Below are 23237 nucleotides of genomic sequence, written 5' to 3' on the forward strand. Positions count from 1 at the left end.
AGGAAGAGCAGGACCACCAGGAAAGGACAACCAGAAGCAGAATCATCAGGAAGAAGAGGACAATGTCCTAGATCATTAGGAATACAAGGATCACGGTGACCAGATTTTACACCACATGTATTAAGAGACCCTCCTAGTTAGGGCCACGCTTCTAATGAGAGCTGCTTAATTATGCTTGTTAGGCCGCTCTCCAGGGGGGACAATGCAAGCCCATGCGGCTCAGGGGGCGACTAACCCTTCAGGGCCCCTAATCCTTCAGGGCAGGCCACATTTCACCCCAAAGCCGATGAATATCTGTGATATATGGAAGACTCAGAGGCTACTCTCCACATTTTGTGAGGGGGCATCACTTCACACTACTGCAGCACGCTTCTCGTAGAGACCCCTGCACCTCCTTTCACAGCCCACTTAAAACGAGGCATCTGTATTTTGAGAGAGGTCCCACTAAATTGGGAGGGTGCAAAGGTGACATTTAATGCATACCATATTTTGAAATATTGTGTAAAACGGCACGAACCCAATTCACCTTTCACCAACACTTGTGTTATTAATTGTATTAAACACACCGAACATGCTATGAAAATGCGTTGGGCACATGGGTTTATTCTCTCTCTGACACTGACACTGTGGCTGAAGAATTAAGAGAGAACACTTGAAACAGACGGATCTCATTACTCAACACTGTCACTGCTACATCATGCAAAGCAAACCCACCTGGTCACCCGTGTCCCTGTAAAGTTGTACGTACTCTGGAACTTCAGCACACAGATGTATGTGGTTAGTGTGAAGCTATACTCCAACTCTAACAATGCAGTATATTTTTATTTAGTTTATGTATAGTGTCATAAAATACTAATTGCATGCAAAATACATAATTTCTTCGATTTAAAGGTAACAACACTTAGCAAAGATCCCAACAACGTACTTCAATCTGTAAGCAAAATGCGAGCAACCCAATTTAATTACAGGAGGAATACATTGATCCATGCACACCACCTTCAGAAGTCGCGTATAATCACGTCTGTTTGAAATTGCTAAGGAACCAGTTGTCAATGACTGAAATGTACTATTTCCACTCGATAAAGCGAGGGAACAATGCACATATGATCCTTTCGCGTACCTGCACCTACCCACCCGTTTCTCTTCTCTGTGCCCTTAAAGGGAGTAGATCAGATACATAAAGGGAAACAAAACAACAATGATACTTAAGTGCAACGCAAAATTGTGCCAGGGCGTCATGTACCTAACGTGCTGAGGCGGGCTCTACAGGGCCCAACACCTCTTGTGCTGCGCCCAAGCCGCTTGCTCCTGCGTGCTTTGCCAGATCCCCTTTTCCCTGGGCCAATTGGGACATGCTCTAGGTTGCCACATTCCCCCCTGACCCGCCCCCTGTTACACGACCTGTCCTTGGACAGACTCTCCACAGTCCCGCCCCCGGGTGTTCATAAAGCTCGGAGCAGCAACTTCTCTCGAGCAGCAGAAACTTTCTTTGGGATCTGGCCTGTCACTGAGCGCCGCTCCGCCCCACAGCATGGCCCCTCCGACGCACCCGGACCTCAGCGGCACCTGGAATATGGTCAGCAACGAGAACTTCGAGCCGTATATGCAGAGACTGGGTGAGTGTCACCCCCTCTTGAACCTGGGGTTTTCAAGCAACCGGCATACTCCCCGCCCCCCCCCCCCCCCACACACACTCTCACACACACACACACACACACACACACACCCCCCCCCCGACTCCGCCGAGTGAACAAGTCAGGTGTCCTGCTAGAGTCTAATACTCACAGGGCTTCTATATGGCCCACAGAACTTAAGTTGTCCCAGTTTCAAAGTATTTTATATCTGGTTAGTATTTTGATACTCGCATTCCTGCGAGTAGAATGGAAAAAATGTAACTACGAATCCCAGAATGCTCCGTTAAATGACAGTACTGTGTAAACCACTCACATATGAAGGGGACAATCTGGGACACTTACCCCACAGTACCTTGACAATTACCCCTTGTCACCACGGACACGGCTTCTCGATCAGAAAAACTAATACATTCTGGGCGTTGTCATTTTATTTAACTGCATCTCTTAGACTCGCCAAACAGATGATGGGTTTGTCCGTTTAAAAAAAAGCCCGTGACTGGGAACATTTTTCGTGATGGCGTGCAGTGAGGTTGTCAGACTAGTCGGAGCCAACCTAGAAAATAGAAATAAAAAAAGATCCTCCTAGAGCGCTGTCTGCCCCCGCTCCCACACCGGCATTGGTAAGTGCTTGTCTGCTTTTAACTTTGCCCCTCCTCCCCCCCCCTCGTCTGAGGTGAGTGATGCTCTTGCTGCAGAGAGGTGTAACTTGTAGCATGGCTCCCAAGTTTCAGGTCCGTGTGGGACTAGAAGTTCAAGTTCCGTGTTTTTCTTTACGTTCTGAGGCTCGTGGTCCTGGTTCAATAATGGGATAAACAATACCACTCATGATAGGATGTTAAGAAAAAGTTTAACTAAAACAGCTAGTCAAGCGTGGACCCGAGCAACATGGAAGGGCTTTTGAATATTACGTGTTGCTGCGCCATTGTATCAGCATCTCAAGTTTAAGTCTTTGTCGCAGGTATAGTAAAGTTCAATTTACAAGTTAAACTCGATATTTGTGAGGTGGGTCCCTGGGTTTATGGATCTACTGCAGTGGCACTTTTTTCCAGCTCGATCAAAAGTTACTAAAAATGTGGCGGTATGTGTTCACGCCGGTTGGAAGACACTTTGCAGAGGTTAACTAGTCGCCTTTCAGTTTCCTATTTATGTATCTGATTGTTAAACTAGCATTAATGGGGTGAAATCTTTACCTAGACGACATTACCACGTGTACAAATTACAAAATAATCTAGTAATTTAAAAATATATATGCTGCATCATTACTTGCCCTTTCTTGCTTCATATTTTACTGAATCTTGCTGCATAATTTGACTCTGCTGCCGCATAATTCAGTGGCCATGCATACGTTATAAAGAGCCTCTGTTGTACATGAAGATATTGCAGGTAACCGTGGAGGCACATGGCTGAAGGCGTGACCGTTATAAGGTTGTGGAACTCGGAGGTTACTTGCAATATCCTTAATGTATGGCAGGGGTATTCTATTCCTTATAATATAGTCACTCAATAACCCTTAACCCAAACCACTTAAATCCTTGGTTTGCTGTACTTTTATACAGAAGGGTACGTAAACATGAAGAATAAAATAAGAAGCTCGGATGCAAACTTAAACACACCATTTTATTTGTCAAAATTGAAAAAAAAAAAAACCTCCTGCTATAATTATGTAGAAACATGCAGAGATTGTTTTCCTGTAATGACCAAAAGTGTGGAAAATATGTTGCAATATACATTTCCATTCTAATAATGCCTGTTAATCTAGAGAAAACAGCAGTAGAAGGAAAAGCCATGCTTTGTTTCTGTTGGGGTGTGTGTGGTGTACTGCATGTTTTTGCAGCTTAAATTGTGCTCCGTTTCATCTAGGGTACTGGCAGAAGGCACTGTAACGTCACAACTCAACTGTAGTAACATTACATTTGAGCAGCTACATAATTTCTTAATTACAGGTGACTAGGGATGGAAATAATCTCATGTAAAGAAGTTCGAGATTGGCTTTTTCTACACCTCCTGACTCTTCTGCTATAAATAAAGGACTGTGGACAATTCCCAGTCCAAGTAGCTTTTCCGTCTAATAAAATCAAGCATTAGCAAAACCAGTTGGTCTGGTTTAAATTTGCAAACACAGCTTGCTCAGATGCACAAACACTTTGTGCCATGGCACTATGTAAACTACTGCCCAGAACCACAAGCTTGAGAACTAGTAAAAGCGCATATACTGAATAGGCGGAATAAGGCAGGTTGCACAGATGTTCATGCTTACACTTGTATTAAACCCAGACCTAGTAGCTTTGCCGGTGCTTGTTTGTTTTTTGTCAGTTACAAATTCAAAGCCTAAATGTGATTCATATTCTTGGGGCCTGTACTCCCTGTTGTCTAAAACTTGTGCTGTACCTCGATGAAGCTCATCCAAACTAACTCTTGTGAATGCCTCTGACGGAGCCCCAGATTAGCATTTTGGGTTTATGGTTTAGTTGCGATGCCCTTCGTGTAAAGCAGTCCAGAGTAATTCTCAATGGCTGAAATTCATTCGGGCTTTCCAGCCATCGCTATCGTGTTTTGCTTAGTGGTTAACTTTGGTTACTGCGGTTGTTTCTGCTGTAGTTAAAGTTGTGGTCCTTGCTGTCGCGGGTCTCTGCTTCCAACTTTTGCAGTGGTGCTGTGTTGCTGCTGTTCTACCTGCGTAGGTGTAAACTATGGTCACTACCGCAGTCCAGCTATGGTGGGAGCCACTGTGCCTGCTGTGATTGTAAATACCACTGTTTTGCTTGTAATTTCTGAAGGAGCAGTTGCATCGGTCGTTATTGCGGTGGTCACGTACCCGAAGCCCCTCCTTTCAATATTTTTCGTGATCGCATGAGCCCGGGGAGAGAGCTAAAGGCGCCTCTCTGCGGAAGGAACCGCACGCGGTTTCTGGCCAGTCAAGCGGCCTGCTGCCAGTCTGGTCAACATCCAAAGCCCTCCTTTGTACTTTATTTACACACTGATGTGGGCGGTCGACGAGCTTAAAGCAGTCTCTAGCTAGACCTTAAAATCAGAACTGTGAAATTCCAACGTGCCAATCTTAAGAGACAAACTACGTTTTCTCGACACAGACAAAAAAGAAACCGCTTTAAATACAATCTCTCTGCAGTCCCGGATCAGGCGCCGTTAGCGAGGTAGTAATGCATGCATCTCTTATCTTGTTTTCTGGGTGTGCCGCACTATTGCCAAGGAAGGGAGCAGGGCAGAGGGCTAGGACTCGGACAAATCTCCTTCAAAGGCGCTGGGAAATGGTGCCTGCCTTGAGTGCCGATATGGTGGCGACTAAACACCTGAGAGCTGGGAGACTGGCACGCCAGGACTCCGCTGACTTCCACCAGAGGCCTACTTTAAGGACAATAGTGTTGGATGCGTACTATGGGAGGCCTATTATCCATGGGAAGCTAAAACAAACAGGCAGCTGAGCTAGAATCCAGCCTCTTGACAGCAGAAGGGGAGTGTGCCCTCCACCTATCCCTGCCTGCCCCACACCACATAGCCCTTCTCAACGAGGCATACTGTAGCCTGACAGAAAAGGAGGCATGGACGCAATGTTGAACTAAACAGACTTTATAAAGTAGGTAACCAGGCCAGGAAATTGCTGGCCCGATTGGTGCAACGGGAGGAGGAGAGGTGCTGGGTACACCGAATGACTGACGAGGGGCGCACTGTGCAGAACCACCCCCGAGGATTTTGTGAGCGCTTTGTCCGTGCACCTTGCAGCGCTTTACCACCCAGGGGCTGCAAAGTCCAGGCCGACGTACAAGGGTTGGTGACCCTCAAACACGGGCCTGTGACTGACTAGGAGGACATCATCTCCCTGTATGCTGATGTTTTACTCTACTTGGTGTACCCGCTGACCTCTACCCTCAGGTTCCTTAAGATTCTTGATGCATACGGAAGGTATTCTGAGAGCCACATCAACTGGCAAAGGTTGGTGCTGTTTCCACTAACTAGCTGGCGTCCCACTGCTGGGTGGCCCTGCCCCCTTGTAGTGTTCACCAGATGGCTTCCAGTACTTGTGTGTGGGTCATATGATGGGTGATCCAGACGTCTTCCTGTTGGGGAAACTTGAGACAGATCGTAGAATAAGACACAGGCGAACACTGTCACTCAAGGGTAGGGCTACTCTGTATAAAATGATAGTACTCTTTTACCTTTACTAATCTACTTTTTGAGGTCCCAGAGGTCTTTAAAAAAAAAAGTGGTAGATAGGGTTACTAGTTGTGCTATGGGATGGGTGGAGGGGTAGGGAGGATAGTGGGTGAGGGGTGTCCCTATGCATGTGTGTGTGCGCCCCCCCCCCCCCCCCCCCACAAATGCTGACCACAGCACCGTTACGGGGAGGGAGTGGGCTCCCGGACCTGCAGTTATTGACCATTAATGATATGGCATTCAAACCCTATTTCCACTCTCCGTTCCCCCCCCCCCCCCCCCCCCAGCCAAAACAACTAACCCTCTGACGCTAGACCTACAATTGGTGTGACCACCAGGGATACCTGCAGCTTCTCAGACCAGCACTGGTCACCTTGCTGCCCTTCTACCACTGAACTAGTGGTGAAAATGTGGAAGACAGCCAGAATGGTCAGGAATGTCTGACTGGCCCTGGAGAACCCTCCTTTGAGACTCCAGTGCTAAGGGAGACACAGGAGCTGGAGTGCCAAGGGCAGTGAGGCATACTAGTTATATCTAAGCTGGGAGACATCTGGAGCCCTCCGGGATTCCTCCCTTTTACAGAACTACAGCACCAAATATGAATTGGTGGCCTACCAGCCCTTCAAATACATACATGTCTGCCATACTATCCAGAGCTACTGGAAGCAACTTCAGGAGGTTGTGGATGAAATGCCACTGGAGTTCTGACTTCTTTCGGTCCCTTTAGAAAACACCATATCTTTGCTATACCAGACATAGTTGGTAAACTGCCAACCCTCCATTGATGGGCTGCAAGCCCAGTGGGAAGAGGATCGGGGGTCCTGTCAGACGAGGAGTGGGAGAAGACCTGTGCCACCCACAAGAGCTGACCTCTATCAAGACTACTACACTAGGATACAGCTGGTTCTTGTGGGACGGGCAGAAAATGACAGATGCTTATGACCCTGTGGTCACAAGGGACCACTGATACACTCCTTCTGGGACTGCCTATTGATTTAAACTTTCAGGGTGGGACTTGATGGACACCTGTCCCCAGTACTGGAGGAGCCAATTTATCCAAGTTGTGTATTCTGTAGATATGGGAAGACCAGACCCTACCTAAATATGCCCTCCTAATTGATAATGTGGCCCTTATTGTAGCCAGACGGGACACTGCGTGGGGGAGGGTCAAGGTGCCCACAGTCTCCCTGTATCAACAAGGGATAGACTTGTGCATGTAGGCTGAACACACAGTATAAGAGCACAGTGTCTCAAGAAATTTGACAAGATATGGGGTCCTTGGAGGAAATTCAGAGGCAGATTAAAACTAGCCACTGCCTGCTGTCATATCGCCGTATTTCAATAAGGTTCTCACAACCTGAACTGTCACTTGGATGTCAAGCACGCGTTGGTTGTATTTGTTAGGATAACCTTTCAATAAAAAAAAGTGAAACTCCAGTATAGAAATTAAGTTAGAATGTCCAACCAGAGAGGAGACCATGAAAAGCTACCTTTTGAAACTTCAAGTCATACAACCTTGAATTGTGGGGAGGTTGAGGAACATAATAGTGTAACCCCTTCCCCAGAACACGGTCACAGGCTGGAAATACTGCACTGTTACATGTGGGTACCCCAGAGCATAGACTCAATAACCCTGTCCCAGTTTCTAAATTACGTCAAGAGGAATTTCTCTTAATATCGCCTGTGACTGTTGTATAGAAATTTCTTGAAGACCCTACCAGGCTTCAGTTCATGTTGATTTGGATCACCAGGTCCTCACCAACAACAGTTTAAATGACAGTCTTGAACAAGTGGGGCTTTTGTAAAATCTCCCTGAATTTGGTGTCATGTGTTGCACAGAATTTCCCTTTCATAGAAACTTTGATATTCTTATGCCATGTTTCATGGCAACAATGCTCTCTGCAGCCGACTGGAAAGCCTTTAAAGGATGTAAGTAAACACATTGACTGGCAGCGACTTCCCATTCCATGTTATATGAAACTGAAAGTGACTTTGACTGGTAGAAGTGCTTCCAACTCCAGTCCTGGCTAGCTTGGGGCACACGTTTGGGTTAGAAGCAAGGAGATTGTGACTAATGTAAATGGTGATGGGTGGTTGTGGGGGGAGATTTTTCAAGTGTTTAGAAAGGTGTAGGACTCTGTAGAGATGCTACCTTTGCGTGTAATGGAGATCTGTGACCCATGAGATTGTCCTCTGGTAATGAAGGCAGAAGCAAGGCCTGTAAAGGGTTTTAGTCTTCAGCCTCTCCAAACTATCTAAGATGCAGTGGTCGACTGAGTGCTTTGACCCAAAAGCAGATAAAGGGGTGTGGTTGTGATTTTATGAAAGGCTTTGGTAGTGGCGTGGGGGTTCAGACGTTTCTTAAAGGTCTTGATGGTGGTTTCTCCTTTGGATGGGCTTGGAAGTTCGGTTTCTTCCTCCCCGTCACACCACCCCTGAATGTCAAGAGTTGTTGTGGCTTCTGTCTGATGGTCGTTTGTCTTCCTGTTCTCTTATGTTTACGCTCTTTTTAATATTTGGCCTGTTCTAAATGTAAGCTTTGAGGCACACTAACCCTGGGCAAATGTTTGTGCTACCACATCCTGAGCTCCATTCTCCAGCTACGTAGTTGTGAGCCAACTGTGACTTGCATTTGTAACTTTATTTCTCTAGATGTGGATTTTGCCACACGCAAAGTTGCTAAGCTGCTGAAGCCCCAGAAGGTGATTGAACAGAAGGGAGACTCCTTTACCATCCGCACCCTGAGCTCACTTCGGAACTACCTGGTCGAGTTCACAGTGGGGAAAGAGTTTGAAGAGGACACAAAAGGCTTGGATAACAGGAAATGCATGGTAAGATCATTAAATACGAGTAGAGGAAATAGTAGAAAAATATTAAGAAATGTAATTTTTTTTTGTCCCTCTCCCCAATCTCTACTCTGCACAGAGTACAGTCTCCTGGGACAATGATCGCTTGACCTGTGTGCAGAAGGGTGAGAAAAAGAACCGTGGCTGGACTCATTGGCTTGAAGGGGGCGAGCTGCACTTGGTAAGGGCAATTGAGAAGCTACTCTTGCTGTCTGATTGTTGGGAGATAGGGCTTTCCTGCCAAACCTACTTGGAATGTGTGCCCTGTAGCTCGCTGAGCCTTTTTTGGAGGAAGCCCTTGAGACCCTTAAATTTTGAGGTTTGTTTTTACTAAAAGTCTATCAAATGAAACTACTTGAGCAAATGCTGTTGCATTCTAGGTTAAACTGCTAACTAAAAAACTTGAAGCAATTCTTCATCCAGTAAATTCTGCAAGCAAATTGACTTGAGGTCTTCCTGCAATGTAGATCAGCTGTGATATTGGTGGATGCTGATAGTTTCAATAGGAGTCGGGTAGAAGTGTTGCTGTGGGGTTGTATAATGCTTGGGAGATGGTAAACTGTTCCATGAATCACAGGGGGAATTAAAATTAATTATAGATTCAATTAAGGTGGATTTTGCAGGTATAAATTGTCTCCCAGTTTGGTAAGACTGCTGATGCAAAATCAGATAAAGGAAAGAAACCTGTAGAGCCATGAGTAGGAGAACAAAAAGCTACTGTATATTCATGGTGGAAATGTATCCTTCTTTCCTTTGCATACTTCAGGGCTGAAGAGTTTGGGCCTATCTTATTTTTATGGAAAGGTTTTAGAAAATATGAAGTTTCCATTTTATTGCATTCCTGCCATGAACACGGTTGGTCCAGTTATGTAAAAGAAAATGTCACCTCTTAGAAGGGCCCCAGCTTCATACTTGCAAATTTTTCTGCTTAATCGGACTGGTCCAGTCTAGAAATTATACACTTCAGTTTTCAAATAGAATGTTTCTGTCCTTAAGGGTGGTCTACTAACATATGAACAGATTAAAAGCGGTAAACTGATAAGCAACTATCAGACTTGCCATTGTGTGCCTATTGACTGGTGATAATTATGGGTTTATCTGAAGACCATCCTAATTATTAATATTTTTCCTTATTTTGTGAAGAGTAACTGAGATGAGTGAGTACCTTGTACACGTTTAACTATATTTATTAATGGATGTTTGTTAGATTGTCTAGCTAAAACTCTTGTATGCCATTTGGGGCGCATTGTACAATGCACAAACTTAAACAAGTGGCAGATGTTCCCCCAGATTTTCTTCCTGCTGTCCAAAGTAATATTCTGTGGAAGAACAAATCTGTAGATGTTTTGGATCTTGTGAAGAGACCGCTTAAATGTTTTTGTTTTCCCCTTTGGACACTTGTGATTTTTATCTTTACCATGGAAGTCTGAATTGGGCAAATTGGAGTAGAAAGTCATGAAAACGCCCACCTGATGAAGGGGCTGGGAAAGTGGCAGCTAATGCCATATTCCTTAAAGTCTTAGTTGTAGAGTAACAGCGAAGATAGGCTTCATGGCAGAGTGTGATCAAATGATTATCCACAAGGCTGGGCTTGACACAGGCTATTGTGTGCCACTTACTAATTTTGAGTGGTTTGGTTAACCATAGGAAATAGCTGGGAAATAGTTGTGATTGAAGTGCCCTATGGCAAGAGGTTCTTGCTTTTGGAAAAACCCCTTTGAAATTCTAGGATACAATCTTTTCAAGGATCTTGCATCATTGAGTGCATTATCAATAAATGAACAAATATAAGGGTTCTATAAATAGGCTTATTAGTACATTCAGAAATTGTATCCAGAGAAGGAATTCACTCAATTAAACATCTTCAGCTAATTCAAATACAGTCCAAGCTGTCTGTAGTAGTACCTTACAAAACGATGTCCTTCACTTCCCCTTTTGGCCTTCATTGGGGCTTTCAGTTTCAATCAACAGAGAATGTGATTCACTTCCTCAGCTACTGTGGTATACCAATGATACCACTTAGAATCTCTGCAGCCTTTCTACCCATCTGCCAAATAATAAATCGGGCCCTTTGTATTGCTTCATATGTGGCAAGGTGGCCCTACTGGCAGATTTCCCTGGCTCAGTTTCCTTAGCATCAGTCCTGCCTTATTCACAAGGGTATGATTTTTAGTGTTCTGCAGCGGGTGGGAGGGTTCAGGTTGCTGTATACTTATTTGTTTTTAGAAGTGTCTTGTTTGGGCTCCTTACTCAGTCTTCAGCTCTAACCCTTTACTAGACTTGTTAATCTATGTAGTGTGCCTCAGTCCGGTGGCTGATTCCACTGACCAATCATCAATTTTCTGTGGAGCTCGGGCTCCAGAAGTATGATCTCTTCTACTCTCATCAGCCACGTATAGCCAGAGGCAGACTTCCACTCCCTCATGTGGTTCCTTTAGTCATCAACCTCTTCCCTCAAGATGAGGTAGGTCAGATCTTGAAAAGATGGTCAGTGTTAGAAAATGGATATTGAAAAACACCGTAGAGGGGCAGACTGTAAAGGGAAATCTTTATTTCAAGACCGATTATAGAGCAGCCACCCTCAGTGTTATGACAAACTGCCATGATACTGAATCTTGCAGCCCCGCATATATTCAAGCTCCATTCTTCACACGAAGACATAAACCGAATCCACACAAACAAAACTCGGCCTATCCAGGTGTCCCCATTCCTCATCACCCTACCAATATTCAGAAGCCAAGCACCCACCCTTTGCTTATGCTCTAAAGGGATTTTTATGCATGATTATGTAACCATGCTACAGTCCTACAAGCAGAAGTCTCAAAACAGTATGCATGTTCAACCATGTAACGTCTTAAGAATGGAAACGGACCTTGCTCCAAGATGGCAGGAACACCCATGGAAGGCGGTATGTGGCTAGTATAGGTCTGTGTGTATCTGAGGAGTAGCAGCCTGCCTGTCTGGGGAATGTGCTGGATAATGGCTCAGACGTTGTGGAGCTGGGCGTCGGGGCCACGGCCTGTGCTGGTAGGATAGAATGGAGGAAAAACCATGATTGGCTTATCTGCTTACATGGGGGGGGGGGGGGCTCTTCTGCTTCTGATCAGGGGGTTCTTTGCACCCCTTACCGCCACATGAGAAGCTCCTACTGAGTGGAGGAGCTTGTTGGGTTCTCCATGGACTGGCTTGCAGAACAGGTGGCAATGCATAGTGCCTGAGACTACCCAGTAGCCATTGCCCTGAAATGAAGGCAAAATGGAGGTGGGGGGGGGGGGGCACTTAGAAGTGGATGGTTAGTGCTCTTGCTTAAAGTGTAATAAAGAGCATGGGTGAAGTGAGCAGGGTATTGTATTTGAGCAGCCCCTAAATAATAAGCAACTGTGGGCTACAATTAACAGCTTGGTTGAGCTCCACAGAAAATTGAGGATTGGTCAGTGGAATCACCCACCTGAATTACGACTGAGGCACATCACATAGATTCACAAGTCTAGTAAAGGGTTATAGCCGAAGACTGAGTTAGGAGCTCAAACGTGGACCAAGGAAGACGCTTCTAGAAACAAGGAAGTATACAGCAACCTGAACCTTCCCACCTGCTGCAGAAGATTAAAACAAAAAAATCATTTCCCTTGTGAACAAGGCAGGACTGATGCTAAGGAAACTGAGACTGGGGAAATCTGCCAGTAGGGCCACCTCGCCACCTATGACGTACTACTAAGGGCCTGATTTATTTTTCGGCAGATGAGGTTACTCCGTCACAACTGAGACGGGTATCTTGTCCATCGAAATATAAATCCCATAGGAGATTGTGGAGTTTATATTGTAGTGGTCAGGATTTTTATCACTATTGTGACATAGTAACCCGTCCGCTGAAATTAAAATCTGGTCTTAAATGTGCAGCATAAGATCTCTGTCCAGAACATTGCAAGTCCTGATCCCTGGGAGGGGACTGTCCCATGGCAGCTAAGTTTCCCTGGAGCCCCTCACGCTATAGTGTTTCAAAGACTTAAAAGTAAACCTAGAGAAATTATAGCAAAACTGATTTTTTTAATTTTTTTTTATCAGAGATGAAATCAAACTTACAAAGACTTGACCAGTGCCTGGAATCTGAGCTCTATGTGGAAGCTGATCAACAGACCACCACCACCCCTTCTTGCATGGAATCCCATATTAAATGCCTGTCTAAATGGAAAGACCTGGAAAAATGGGGTTCAAAGGAATATTCCTATTAAAAACCTTCAAGACACTAAGGGATTATACCTCATCAATTGTATTCTACTCTTTCACAAGAGAAGGTGAAGGATCATGTGGCATTGTAGCTATTAAATGGGCTCAATCAGGAGCAGACAGAGAAACCGTCCTAATGTTACCTGTGATGTGGTAGCACAGTTCAGGGCTAGGGCTTGCTTAAATAAATCTCACATCTCAAGGGGTAGTGAAGTATCCTTATTTCAAGATTGAGTTGTAGTTGCTCTATGATGCTAAAGAGATTTCACAGAAGTCGTACAGAAACTTTACCACACACAGTTTAGATAGCAATTTCCAGAGAGATAGCAGTTTAAATAGAAGAATTAAGAGACCACAATCACCTCTTCAGTGCATGGAAAAAACTGCTTGGGGAAAACACTAAGTATAGAAGATATCCACTCATTCTAGGAAGGTCCTCTGTCAAGATCTTGGTCAATGCAGTCTCCCTGCTCACAGGGAAATGGAGCAATTATATGCGGGCATTGAACTTGTAGACTAACGCAGGATTGACGTGCAGTGAGACTCTCGGTGGATTAGGAGGCGTATGAGAGCAACTGAGGGAATAAATTGGCTCATGGAGTTCCACTGTGGAAGGTGAAAGGTGGACTTAAGTTCATAGAAGACTTGGGTGTAAATTTACCATAAGCTAGCAATTACGAAAAAACAATGGGGGGGGGCAAGGGGGTATTATTGAGACCTAAGGATGCCTTGGGTGTCTTGTATAATGGCCTCCAAGGCCACACTGAGGTATCACCTTAGGCATACCAGCCCTCATCCTGCGGTTTGATTCTTAGAGGTGTTTGCAGCTTACTGTCACCTTTTTAATTTCTTTAAAGGTAATTAGGTAATATGTTTAAAGGGAGCCAAGTCACAAACACCCTGCATAACACAAGCTAGAGGTAAGCTGCACAATAAGAAGACAAAATAATCTGATCATTGATGCACCTATTGTTAAATGTTAGGGCCTTCACCCCCCCCCCCCCCCCCTCCCATCTTAAAAACAAAGTGTGGTGGTTGTATCTAAAACTATCCAAATCGGGTATAACATTTTCCAAAAAGCTCATCCAATCAACAGATGCATTTTGAATGGAACCAACTAAACCCCAACCTGTGCCTCTTACTCCCCCAAAATATAGGGCGGCATCAAAACTCCCTAGTAGACAACAGCAAAGTTATCAAGGACCCAGGGCGAGTTTATGTAAACTCATTGTAGCTCTAGTTATTGGAAATGATAATTCTTTAACCTAACATAATCCCTCAACATGCATGAGGAGGACTTTCTAATTAATTAAAAAAAAACAATGTATACAGATCGGGAAAGTAGCACCCCAATTACATGAGGTGACCCCCAACCTGATCTGGAGCCAAGCGTTACACTTCTATGCCCAACCTTTGTCCCACAACAGTCATGCCCAAAAACGGTTAACAGACTTGGACCAGCGGCCAAAAGAACGTACAGTCGAATAGATTATAACCTCCCTTTAAAACCCATCTGGAAAGGCTCCCTAAAGCTTAGATGGTAGGGGACATTCAGACATTTCACACTTGGCAACCGAATGAGAAGGAGGTAACACCCAATGCACACTGAACATGGAGACACGTGCATCTTTTTAGAGACTCAATAAATGGGATTTCTGCCAGGGAATTAAAACCTATTGCTGACCAATACCTATAAGACACAAATACACCTTCAGTGGAATGCACTTAAAGCCATGGTAAGGTACATGGCAAAAACAATAAAGCCAGTCTAGGTGAAAGCCTAACCGCTTAAGCTACTCGTAGACCCCAGAGGAAACTGGGCATGAGCATAGGACCACAATATCGCATGAGATGGCTAATGACATGGCCATAATCAAATGCCGAAGATTGGAATACGCCATGTTCAACTTAAAGCAAAATTGGTCAACCTCTAGGATGAAGTTGCAGGCAGAAAGTGCGAAAGTGTATGTAGCAAAGATTAGGGCCCCAGCATGAAAAACAGTGAAGGATGACTGCACAAAGGATGTCTTTATGAGGGTCTATCAATACTTCCACACAAATGAGAAACGAAGTACAGATGAGATGATGACAGTTGTTAAGCCATGGCCCAGATGCAAAGCTCTCCCAGCAGTGACGAGCAGAAGTGAAGAACATTGAGGCACGTGAGTTGGTGTCAGATGTAAATGGAATGAATTTGAACAAGACACTGACCTTGGGTGGTCTTCTAATGGACTTCTAGGGAGAATATTAGGGTTTGCTAATCTGCCCTCTAACATCCTAGTTTAATTCTTTCAACTGAGCCTCTTGAATCACTTCAACTATGTGTGAAGTACAAATTAAACTCCTCCCTAAACCGAGGCAATATTTAGAGAATTGTAAACACCTTTGGCCCATTCCACTTCAGAACCTAGGCCAAAGTATTTGCCAAGGTCTTTACCCCCAAAAATAGGCTGAATCAATTTGTGATGAAACCATAATAGTCTCAATACACACAATCTGTAGACTCTCAGACTTCCACACATTTGTGGAATATTCTGTCATCCCAGGAAAGGGTAAATTATTGCCCACAGGAGTGCGCAGTGGACAGCTCTAGTCAAACATTCGTTCTAAGTCCCAGTCTGTATTCATACCTAGAACATGCTAACGGCCTCTGTAATTGGATTTAGACCATTACTATTTAGGGATATCTTTCTGGTCCTGATAAAGGGCAATTAACCCATACTGCCTTATCCTGCAGGTGTAATTTGATGGCTCAGACCAGTTTGTATGGGCCATAACTGTCTCCTAGCATCATCCACAGTACAAATCAGTGCTGCTCCATTTTTCTTATGACCATAAATGAAAACAATCGTATAGCCTCTGGTTGTAACAGATCATTTTATATGCTTGATCCCTATAATAAAGAGCTCCTGAACCCGTCTGAGCCCACCCAGATGTAACATTACTTTTAGTGAGGGTCCTGATGAAGCATGACACACTTGTGGGTGAGATCCCTTCATAACCTCCATAGGTATTTTCTAAGTAGGGGCACAGAACTGTATAGGTACACCCCCCCCCCCCCTGTTCCTGTCAATAGGGGTACCTTATACTTTTCGATTAGCATTCTACAATTAAACTAGCAAAGACATCTGGTGTATGTCTCAAAATTATAGTTACCTAAGGGAACCACTATGTCTCACTGCCAATGAGAAAAAATAGAATCGCAGCCATGAGACCATTAACCTGACTTTAGGGGTAGTTGAGTAGAGACTATGAAAGGGTTGCTATGGACCACTGGTGTGGAGCTTAAAAAAAACAAATCTCAAACGTAATGGGAACGTGGTGAGAGTTCCAGAGACACGATGGCAAAAAATGATTGGAATCCTGGGTTCCTTCAACCTAGAGCAGTGGTTCCCAAACTTTTGATTTCTGTAGACCCCTGCTTTAACATTAAGGGAACCCAGGGACCGGAACCCCCCCCCCACCCCCCCCCCCCATGAATCATCATTGGAATCCGGGGACCCCAGCCTGAGTCATTACTGGAAGCTGGGGACCTAATTTGTTAAATAAATTTAATTTTCTAGGCTCTCGTGACCCCCCTCGGAGAAGGCATTGCAGACCCCCAGGGGTCCCCGGACCACAGGTTGGGAACCACTGACCTAGAGAATAAGATTAGGATGCAATAGCTTCTCACTCCTAAAACTGTACAACCGATTTACCTGGGCACCTCAAATCAATTTTGATTTGGCAAGAACATAAGGCAGACGCAGTACATGATGGCAGTGTGCATCTATGCAGATATACTTCAAGAAAGTGTTAACCCTCAAAAGTAAAATCGTAGGATTATTGATTAACCAGGGCCTGGAATTCATCCCCCTCCATATAGGACCCACTAGCTAGGTAGATGAGTCTAAATTACAGGAACCACAAACCTCCAAGTTGGGGGATCCAAGATATTAATTGTAGCATGGTGGAAAAAGAAAGAACCTCCCTTCTATAGCACAATGAATACAGCTGTTAATTCTTGAAAAGTGTTTAGTGTTTGTGTGAGCACGCTATGGTATACAGTGAGCAAGATTGGTGATCTGATTCTATAAGTATACCATGTACTTTTTCCTGTGGGGGGGGGGGGGGCAGACTAAGGTTGCAGATGGCTTTGCTGAGCCACTTGGCAATTTGACTGCTTTTCAAATAAACGTAACCAAAAACTTTAAATATAAATACCTAGTTCTGAGACACACATTTACTAAACTACAGTGCGTTTTAGAGTGTATTTTCAGTTGTCCTTAAATCACTTCATTAAACCAATATAGTGCCAACTCATGGTCATAAGGACCACCTGCAGGTCTATGTTCTTCCATTAGGGTAGATTTGTGACTTTCAGAAATTCATACTAGTTTACAAAAGTAGGCTTCAGTACCGGTGACAGTTGTAAATTTCAAGACATATCCCCCAACAGACCTTTGTGAATTCCATGTTTGCATGAGCAAGGTACATGCGCATACTTGCGTATGCGAAATATGCGGCTAACCTGCAAATTCACTTTTTTTTTTTTTTTTTTTTCCTCCATGAGAGAACTATTATTCCCCATGACGAAACTCCTCTCCCATCCTAAGATGTTACTTATTGCTTTGTGAGTAGCAAATGTCTAACCATTTTTAAGGTGCGGGGAGGCTGAAGAGAAATTTGTGCAGTCACACATTCAGAATGGTCTTCACAACTCATTGGGCAATCGAGCCCAGGAATGACAACTTCATGCGAGTGAATCTTTTTGAATGTAAAAAAATAAGTGAAGGCTGTCGGACTTGGGGCAATCTTCTTGATGCTCAGTTGGCGACTAGGCTGCGAGTAGAATTTTTATTTTTCTCTTTCTGTGACATTTTATAAAATGCAGTTAATGCTCTCATCTGCCTGTGCAATTCATGACATAACTGTGAAACTAAAAGATGGCTGTTGTATATCCTGAGCAATCTGGAATAAACGTACTGGCATATTCCTATCGTAAGTGTGGTCAGACAGAAATCTAGCCTCAACACGTAAAGGGAGCTTCCACAGACGCACAGTCTGTAGATATAAAAAAATGTGCAGAATCCCGCTTTGTTCAGTGAACTGTATATCAAAGTTGTTTGGTTACGGCCTTGCCAGAATCTAAACCCTGACCTAACGTGAAGCCTCAAATAATCAGAGGCTATTATCTCTGAGATGACTTGCTTTACTTTTTGTTTTTTACCTCCTTACATAGGGACAAGTGTGTTATTTTTGCAGGGCACTGGCATTTCTGAAGAACACTGTCTTGTGGGAAAGTATGAAATTACTCAGCTCAGTGCCTGTACTGCTGTATCTGATACCAGCCCCCTACCCACACCTGAGTTACAAGACACGCCTTTGAGAGAACCCGCTTCAGCAGGTCCTTTGTTGCCAAAAATATTGGATAACATGGAGACCATTATACTCGGTAGATGTTGGTTCCGAATGTTGCGATGCAATCGGGACTCCAATGCTGCTTTGCTGCTATGTACTTTATTTTGTGATAGGTAAACGGCTGAAACTAGAGAATTAATTTTTAGGTTATGGTGACCTAAATGTTATGTAGATAAACAAAGATATTGTAAGACTATGTATTAAAGGAGGTAAATAACCTACAGCTCTTGGTGAGGGGTTGCCATGGAATCATGTACTGCCTTATGTATTAGAAAGTTAAGTCTTAAATCAGTGACTAGGGAAATCCGATGTATAGGTTGGGACAGCCGTCATCCTTCTCTTGGAAGGGGCGATCTTAAAATACTACTCTTGTAATCCTTCATAGGAAGTATTTTGGAGTTCCGGAACTGGGTGGGTTTTTTTCTCCCTCAAGAAATAAAATATATTTAAAAAAAACTTCACATACAAGAATCATTTCACTGCCATGTCCAAATATAATTAGTGCCTTATACCCTGAATTTCAATTATTATGGACCTTTCTCTGAAGTCTTGATGAAACCTTTTTTTAATGTTTTTTTTATTTATATTACACACACCTAGTCTTGCCCTTCAGAATAACTTCTGTTTCCATGATAGTATTATTGATCCTTCTGTAACCGGGACAGCCTGTGGGCATGGTGAAATCCGTGAAAGCATTATTCAAGCAGACCTGCAGTGTGAGGCATTTATAGTTCTAACCTAGTTATAGGATGGCTCTTCACTGTGGTGAGGTGCAGCTACACCTGAAAGTGGCTGATCTCTGAAGTCGACAGGGGAGGGTTTCAGTCCGGTCATATCAATCAGCAGTAAAATGCTTTGTATGTACACTTCAACTTTGTTACCCATCTTCTCACTGTTATCCCTATTATTTATTTATTTATTTATTTATTTATTTATTTTTTTTTTACTATGCAGGAACTGTGCTGCGAGGATCAAGTATGCAAGCAGGTGTTCCGAAAAGCGTGATGTTTTGGCTTGCAGGGTTTTATGAAACCTGCATATGAACTTTGAACTGTTATTCTGGTATCCCCAGATTAAAATGTTCCAGCACATTGAATGCACAACTAACATGACTGCCACGTGTGAAGGAACCCTTAGATTGCGGATGGCCTGACAGCTGGGACTCTAGATGAGTGCATCATATATTCATGCTCTTCCTTGGCTGATGTGTGGACTTGCTTGATCCTGAATTCTGTTGAAAATAAATCCCAAAAACAATTTGGAGGTCCTTTACTTCATTCTGGGTGTAATTAGCTATCAGAATGCACATTTGCTGTCAAGATGCACATGATGTGCTTTGCAAACCTTTGGATAGAATGAATTGCAGTTTAGGCAGCTGAGAGCTATTAGAGTGGCATATTTCCTAGTCCTTGTTGCTAGAGCTTGCTCTGCCCCCCTAGAGTGCTTCCTCCACAGTAGGTTCTTGGAAGATCTGGGCAGCCCCACCGAACCTCTGAACTCATTTGAGGGCCTGCAACTATGATCTACCAGAAATGCAGTGGTTTCCATTTTATCCTCTGTGGGGAAAGCTGAAGAGTATTATCTATCCCATCCTTCCTGCCATTGAGAAGATGTGACTCAACTAAGGCACAGTTGAAGAGCTGAACTGCTTTTATTAAAAGATCTGACACTGCATCCACTCGCAGGATCCTGACCGGATAATTGGAATCCCACATAGTAGCCAACCCCGTTCCTTACCATACCTTGGAAACCGATATTAAACAGCATATGACACAGTGCAGACGTGAAACCTTACATTGCAACTTGCTGTGATGAGTGAGATATTTAGGGTAGGTAGACCAGGGAGGGAGTCACTGAGGCTGGAGTTGCTGAGCGGTAGAGAATGCTACCTGGGAGCTGCTGACGGATACCAACAGGCATGTTAGTTTGGCTATCAATTTGGCAAACTGGGAACTTTAAATCTCAGTTTATACACAAATCATATCTCGTCAAACATTATCACGTGCTGCGTTTGGCTATCAAGATTGGCATGTTCTGGAAGTGGCAAATTTTTCATCCAGTGGTGTCCATAAGTAGTCCCTTTTTACATTCATACCTCAATCTATATAGCGGTGTAATTAATGTAAAATCCTTTCAGATGTTTAATTGAACTCTTATTCCAGTATGGAAAAATCAGTTCCAAATCTGCATGCCAAGACTTGTTTCGTTCCTTCCAGAATGTATAGTAACACAGAATTACATCACAGCGTGTTCATTATCCAATTAACCCAACACTAACTGTACTGTCAGTTGCAAATAAACAAGGGAAATTACATTAGGTGATACAGGACGTTGGTGACTGATTTGAAACAATCTGGCTGTAAGGGCTTCTTTCAAATACAATAAGACTGATGGTACCGAATTTGAGAGGGCAGTTAATCATGATGTGGAGGACGACTTAGAAGGTGTTGTTACCTTCAGAGATGATGGTGAGACTGCAGGTGTAGTTAGTATGTAAGTTAGGCTCTATCCGACCAAATAGATTGGGGACCTTTGGCCTAACATTAGAACCTATTTACAATAATGCTAAATTTGAGGCTCGGGGGATTTTACTATTCTGCCTGTTTAAAAACCCAGTCAGTGGGGCAGGTATGCAGACAGTGGAACAAGACCTATCCAGTCTCATCTATCGTTTTTGTGATTTGTTTCGGTGCCAGACTATGGGCCGCAGGAGGATGGTAGGACACCCGAAAATCTGAAGGTGGATGATGGGTAGAACTGATTTAGGCTCTCACGTTGCACATAATAAGTAGTGCACTTGCCATGTATTCTGAGAATTGCTGTTTTTTTTTTTTTTTTTTTTCCCCCCTTGATCATAGAACATCTTCGGACACCATTACATGGTCTCGTGCAGAGAGCTCTTGTATTGGGTAAATAGGGCTATTGAGTTTAGGAAGCTGTAACAACTTTTTCTGCATGCTGCCTTGTACAATGACTAGAGCGATCTTTAGTCAATTGCAAACAAGGCTTGCCCCAGGTAAAGAATGCTGGAACAGGAGGAAAAACAGCCACTCTAGCTTTGATTTGAAATTTATGGACATATCGCAGGCTGGCAAACTGGCCCTCCCTCGTCTGCTAAGCATCAGTATGTGGCTTCATACTAGATGAGGCGAAAGTGGGGTGCGGGGATCTTTCAAATGAGTAGTCAGCTGGAACTTTATTCATAGAGAATTCTGTTTTGCACCTGATGCGTGCAAGTAAGCATAGAATTGTTCGTGCTGCAAAAAGGTAACATATTTTCCTAACACTAGTATTTCTAGTTTAATCTAGCTTCATGCGAAGCACTCCTACTTTCAGGTGAGAAGGAGACTTGGCACAACTAAATTATTTTAGTTCTCAATGTCGCACATCACACGGTGACGAGGAAATCACAACTAGATGGTGCATTTGGAGTTTTTGGGCACCGGTTCATTGATGACGAATAACTGGCTAATGGTCAGGAAATTATTCCAATAAGTAGGATTCTTTTCGAAGCCCCATTACTTTATGGCATGAGTGATACCTGCATGTAACCCTAGAAGACACTTCATTTTTAGACTATTGACAGTAAGAATACAACTGAAACGATCCTCCAGTGGATTTACCACTCCATTTGGTGACCTCATAAGGATGAGCTGGTGTTTCAACTCGGTGAATAGAACAGCAAAATAATGTACAGCATATACCCACGGCTTCTGATCTTCGTCTAATAAGGTGTCAGCTGCCACCTATTGGCTGGGTTACAGTCTCTTAAAAGTTAAGTCGCAAAACCCTGCCCCACCCAGCAGCATCCATAGCCGCTTGACTTCTCGCCAGTGTGCTCCTGCTCACGTTTTCTGACTCCACATTGTAGATCGAGATCTGGTCTTGCACAGTTCATCCTTTACATCGCAGCCTGTGAGCCTATCCAGCAACTTCCCACGTTCAGCCTGTGTGCGCCTAAAGCAATGTGCAGTTGCTGACCTACTTTTAGTATCCTCTCTGGGGTAACTGCTATACAGTGGGTGATTGTGCTTTGTGTGCAATTACCGTAATGAACTCTGTCCCCTAATGAGAGAGAGAGAGTTTTCCTCCTCTTTTCCTTCTTTCCTCTTTTCCTTCTTTCCTCTTTTCCTTCTTTCCTCTTTTCCTTCTTTCCTCTTTTCCTTCTTTCTTTCCTCTCTTCTTCTCTCCTCACATCTGCCCCAAATTCAGCATCACTGGTTGCCCTGCATAGGGCTACAGAATGCTTATTTTGGTCACCTGCCACAAGGTGACCACTGGACCTCCTGGATGGACTACGGTTCTATAACCCATTGAGGAAAAGCTGATATTAGATAGGCTTGAAAAATTCCTATGCTCTCCCACAAAATGCTTCTAGTGCGTTGTAATGGGTCAAGGATTACTTTTGTTCATTAAAACTCGTGGTTCAAGCAAGGCCATGCTAAGTTTCATTCTGATATCCTACACCTTCTTTAGGGATCTGCTGTCTTTGTCAGAGGTAAGATCCTTGAACACAGGGAGAGTTCTGCACCCCACCCTTTCCATTACCACTTGCTTTGAGCACCGGTTACGTGAAGGGATAGCCACTCCTCACTTGTGCCCCTTTAGACAAATTGGGTATTTTGAGGACTGTTGGCCTCTGAATCTAATATAGACAGGGCCTGCTTTAGGGTGGTGCGAGTGGTGCAGCTGCACTGGGTGCTGACCTGAATTAGAGTGCGCCTACCTCAAGGGGGGGGGGGGGGGGGTGCTGTATTTAGCAATAACTTAGAAACTTGCGATTTAAAGGCACCTGCTGAAAAGTTATTTCTGCGTCCAGCCTTTGGAAGCAATTAAAATGTCAAGATACCTCTTGTGATTAATATTCCTGCTAGGGAGAGACATGGGAGTTTTTTCTAGTGGCAGCTTTGACTTGCCACAGAGTAGCCTCAAGGGTAATTGTACCTGCTGCAAATAACAGATC

General features: G+C 43.9%; 1 protein-coding gene across 1 annotated transcript; it reads left to right on the forward strand.

The window, feature by feature from the left end:
- The first annotated feature begins 1420 nt into the window (after positions 1-1420).
- Positions 1421-19531, forward strand: RBP7 (retinol binding protein 7). Its single transcript, XM_069241177.1, has 4 exons — positions 1421-1616; positions 8457-8635; positions 8730-8831; positions 19229-19531. The coding sequence occupies exons 1-4, from the start codon at positions 1532-1534 to the stop codon at positions 19277-19279; spliced, it is 417 nt and encodes a 138-aa protein (XP_069097278.1). The 5' UTR covers positions 1421-1531; the 3' UTR covers positions 19280-19531.
- Positions 19532-23237: the final 3706 nt, after the last annotated feature.

Source organism: Pleurodeles waltl, chromosome 6 (assembly GCF_031143425.1).
Source record: "Pleurodeles waltl isolate 20211129_DDA chromosome 6, aPleWal1.hap1.20221129, whole genome shotgun sequence".
Classification (NCBI taxonomy): domain Eukaryota; kingdom Metazoa; phylum Chordata; class Amphibia; order Caudata; family Salamandridae; genus Pleurodeles; species Pleurodeles waltl.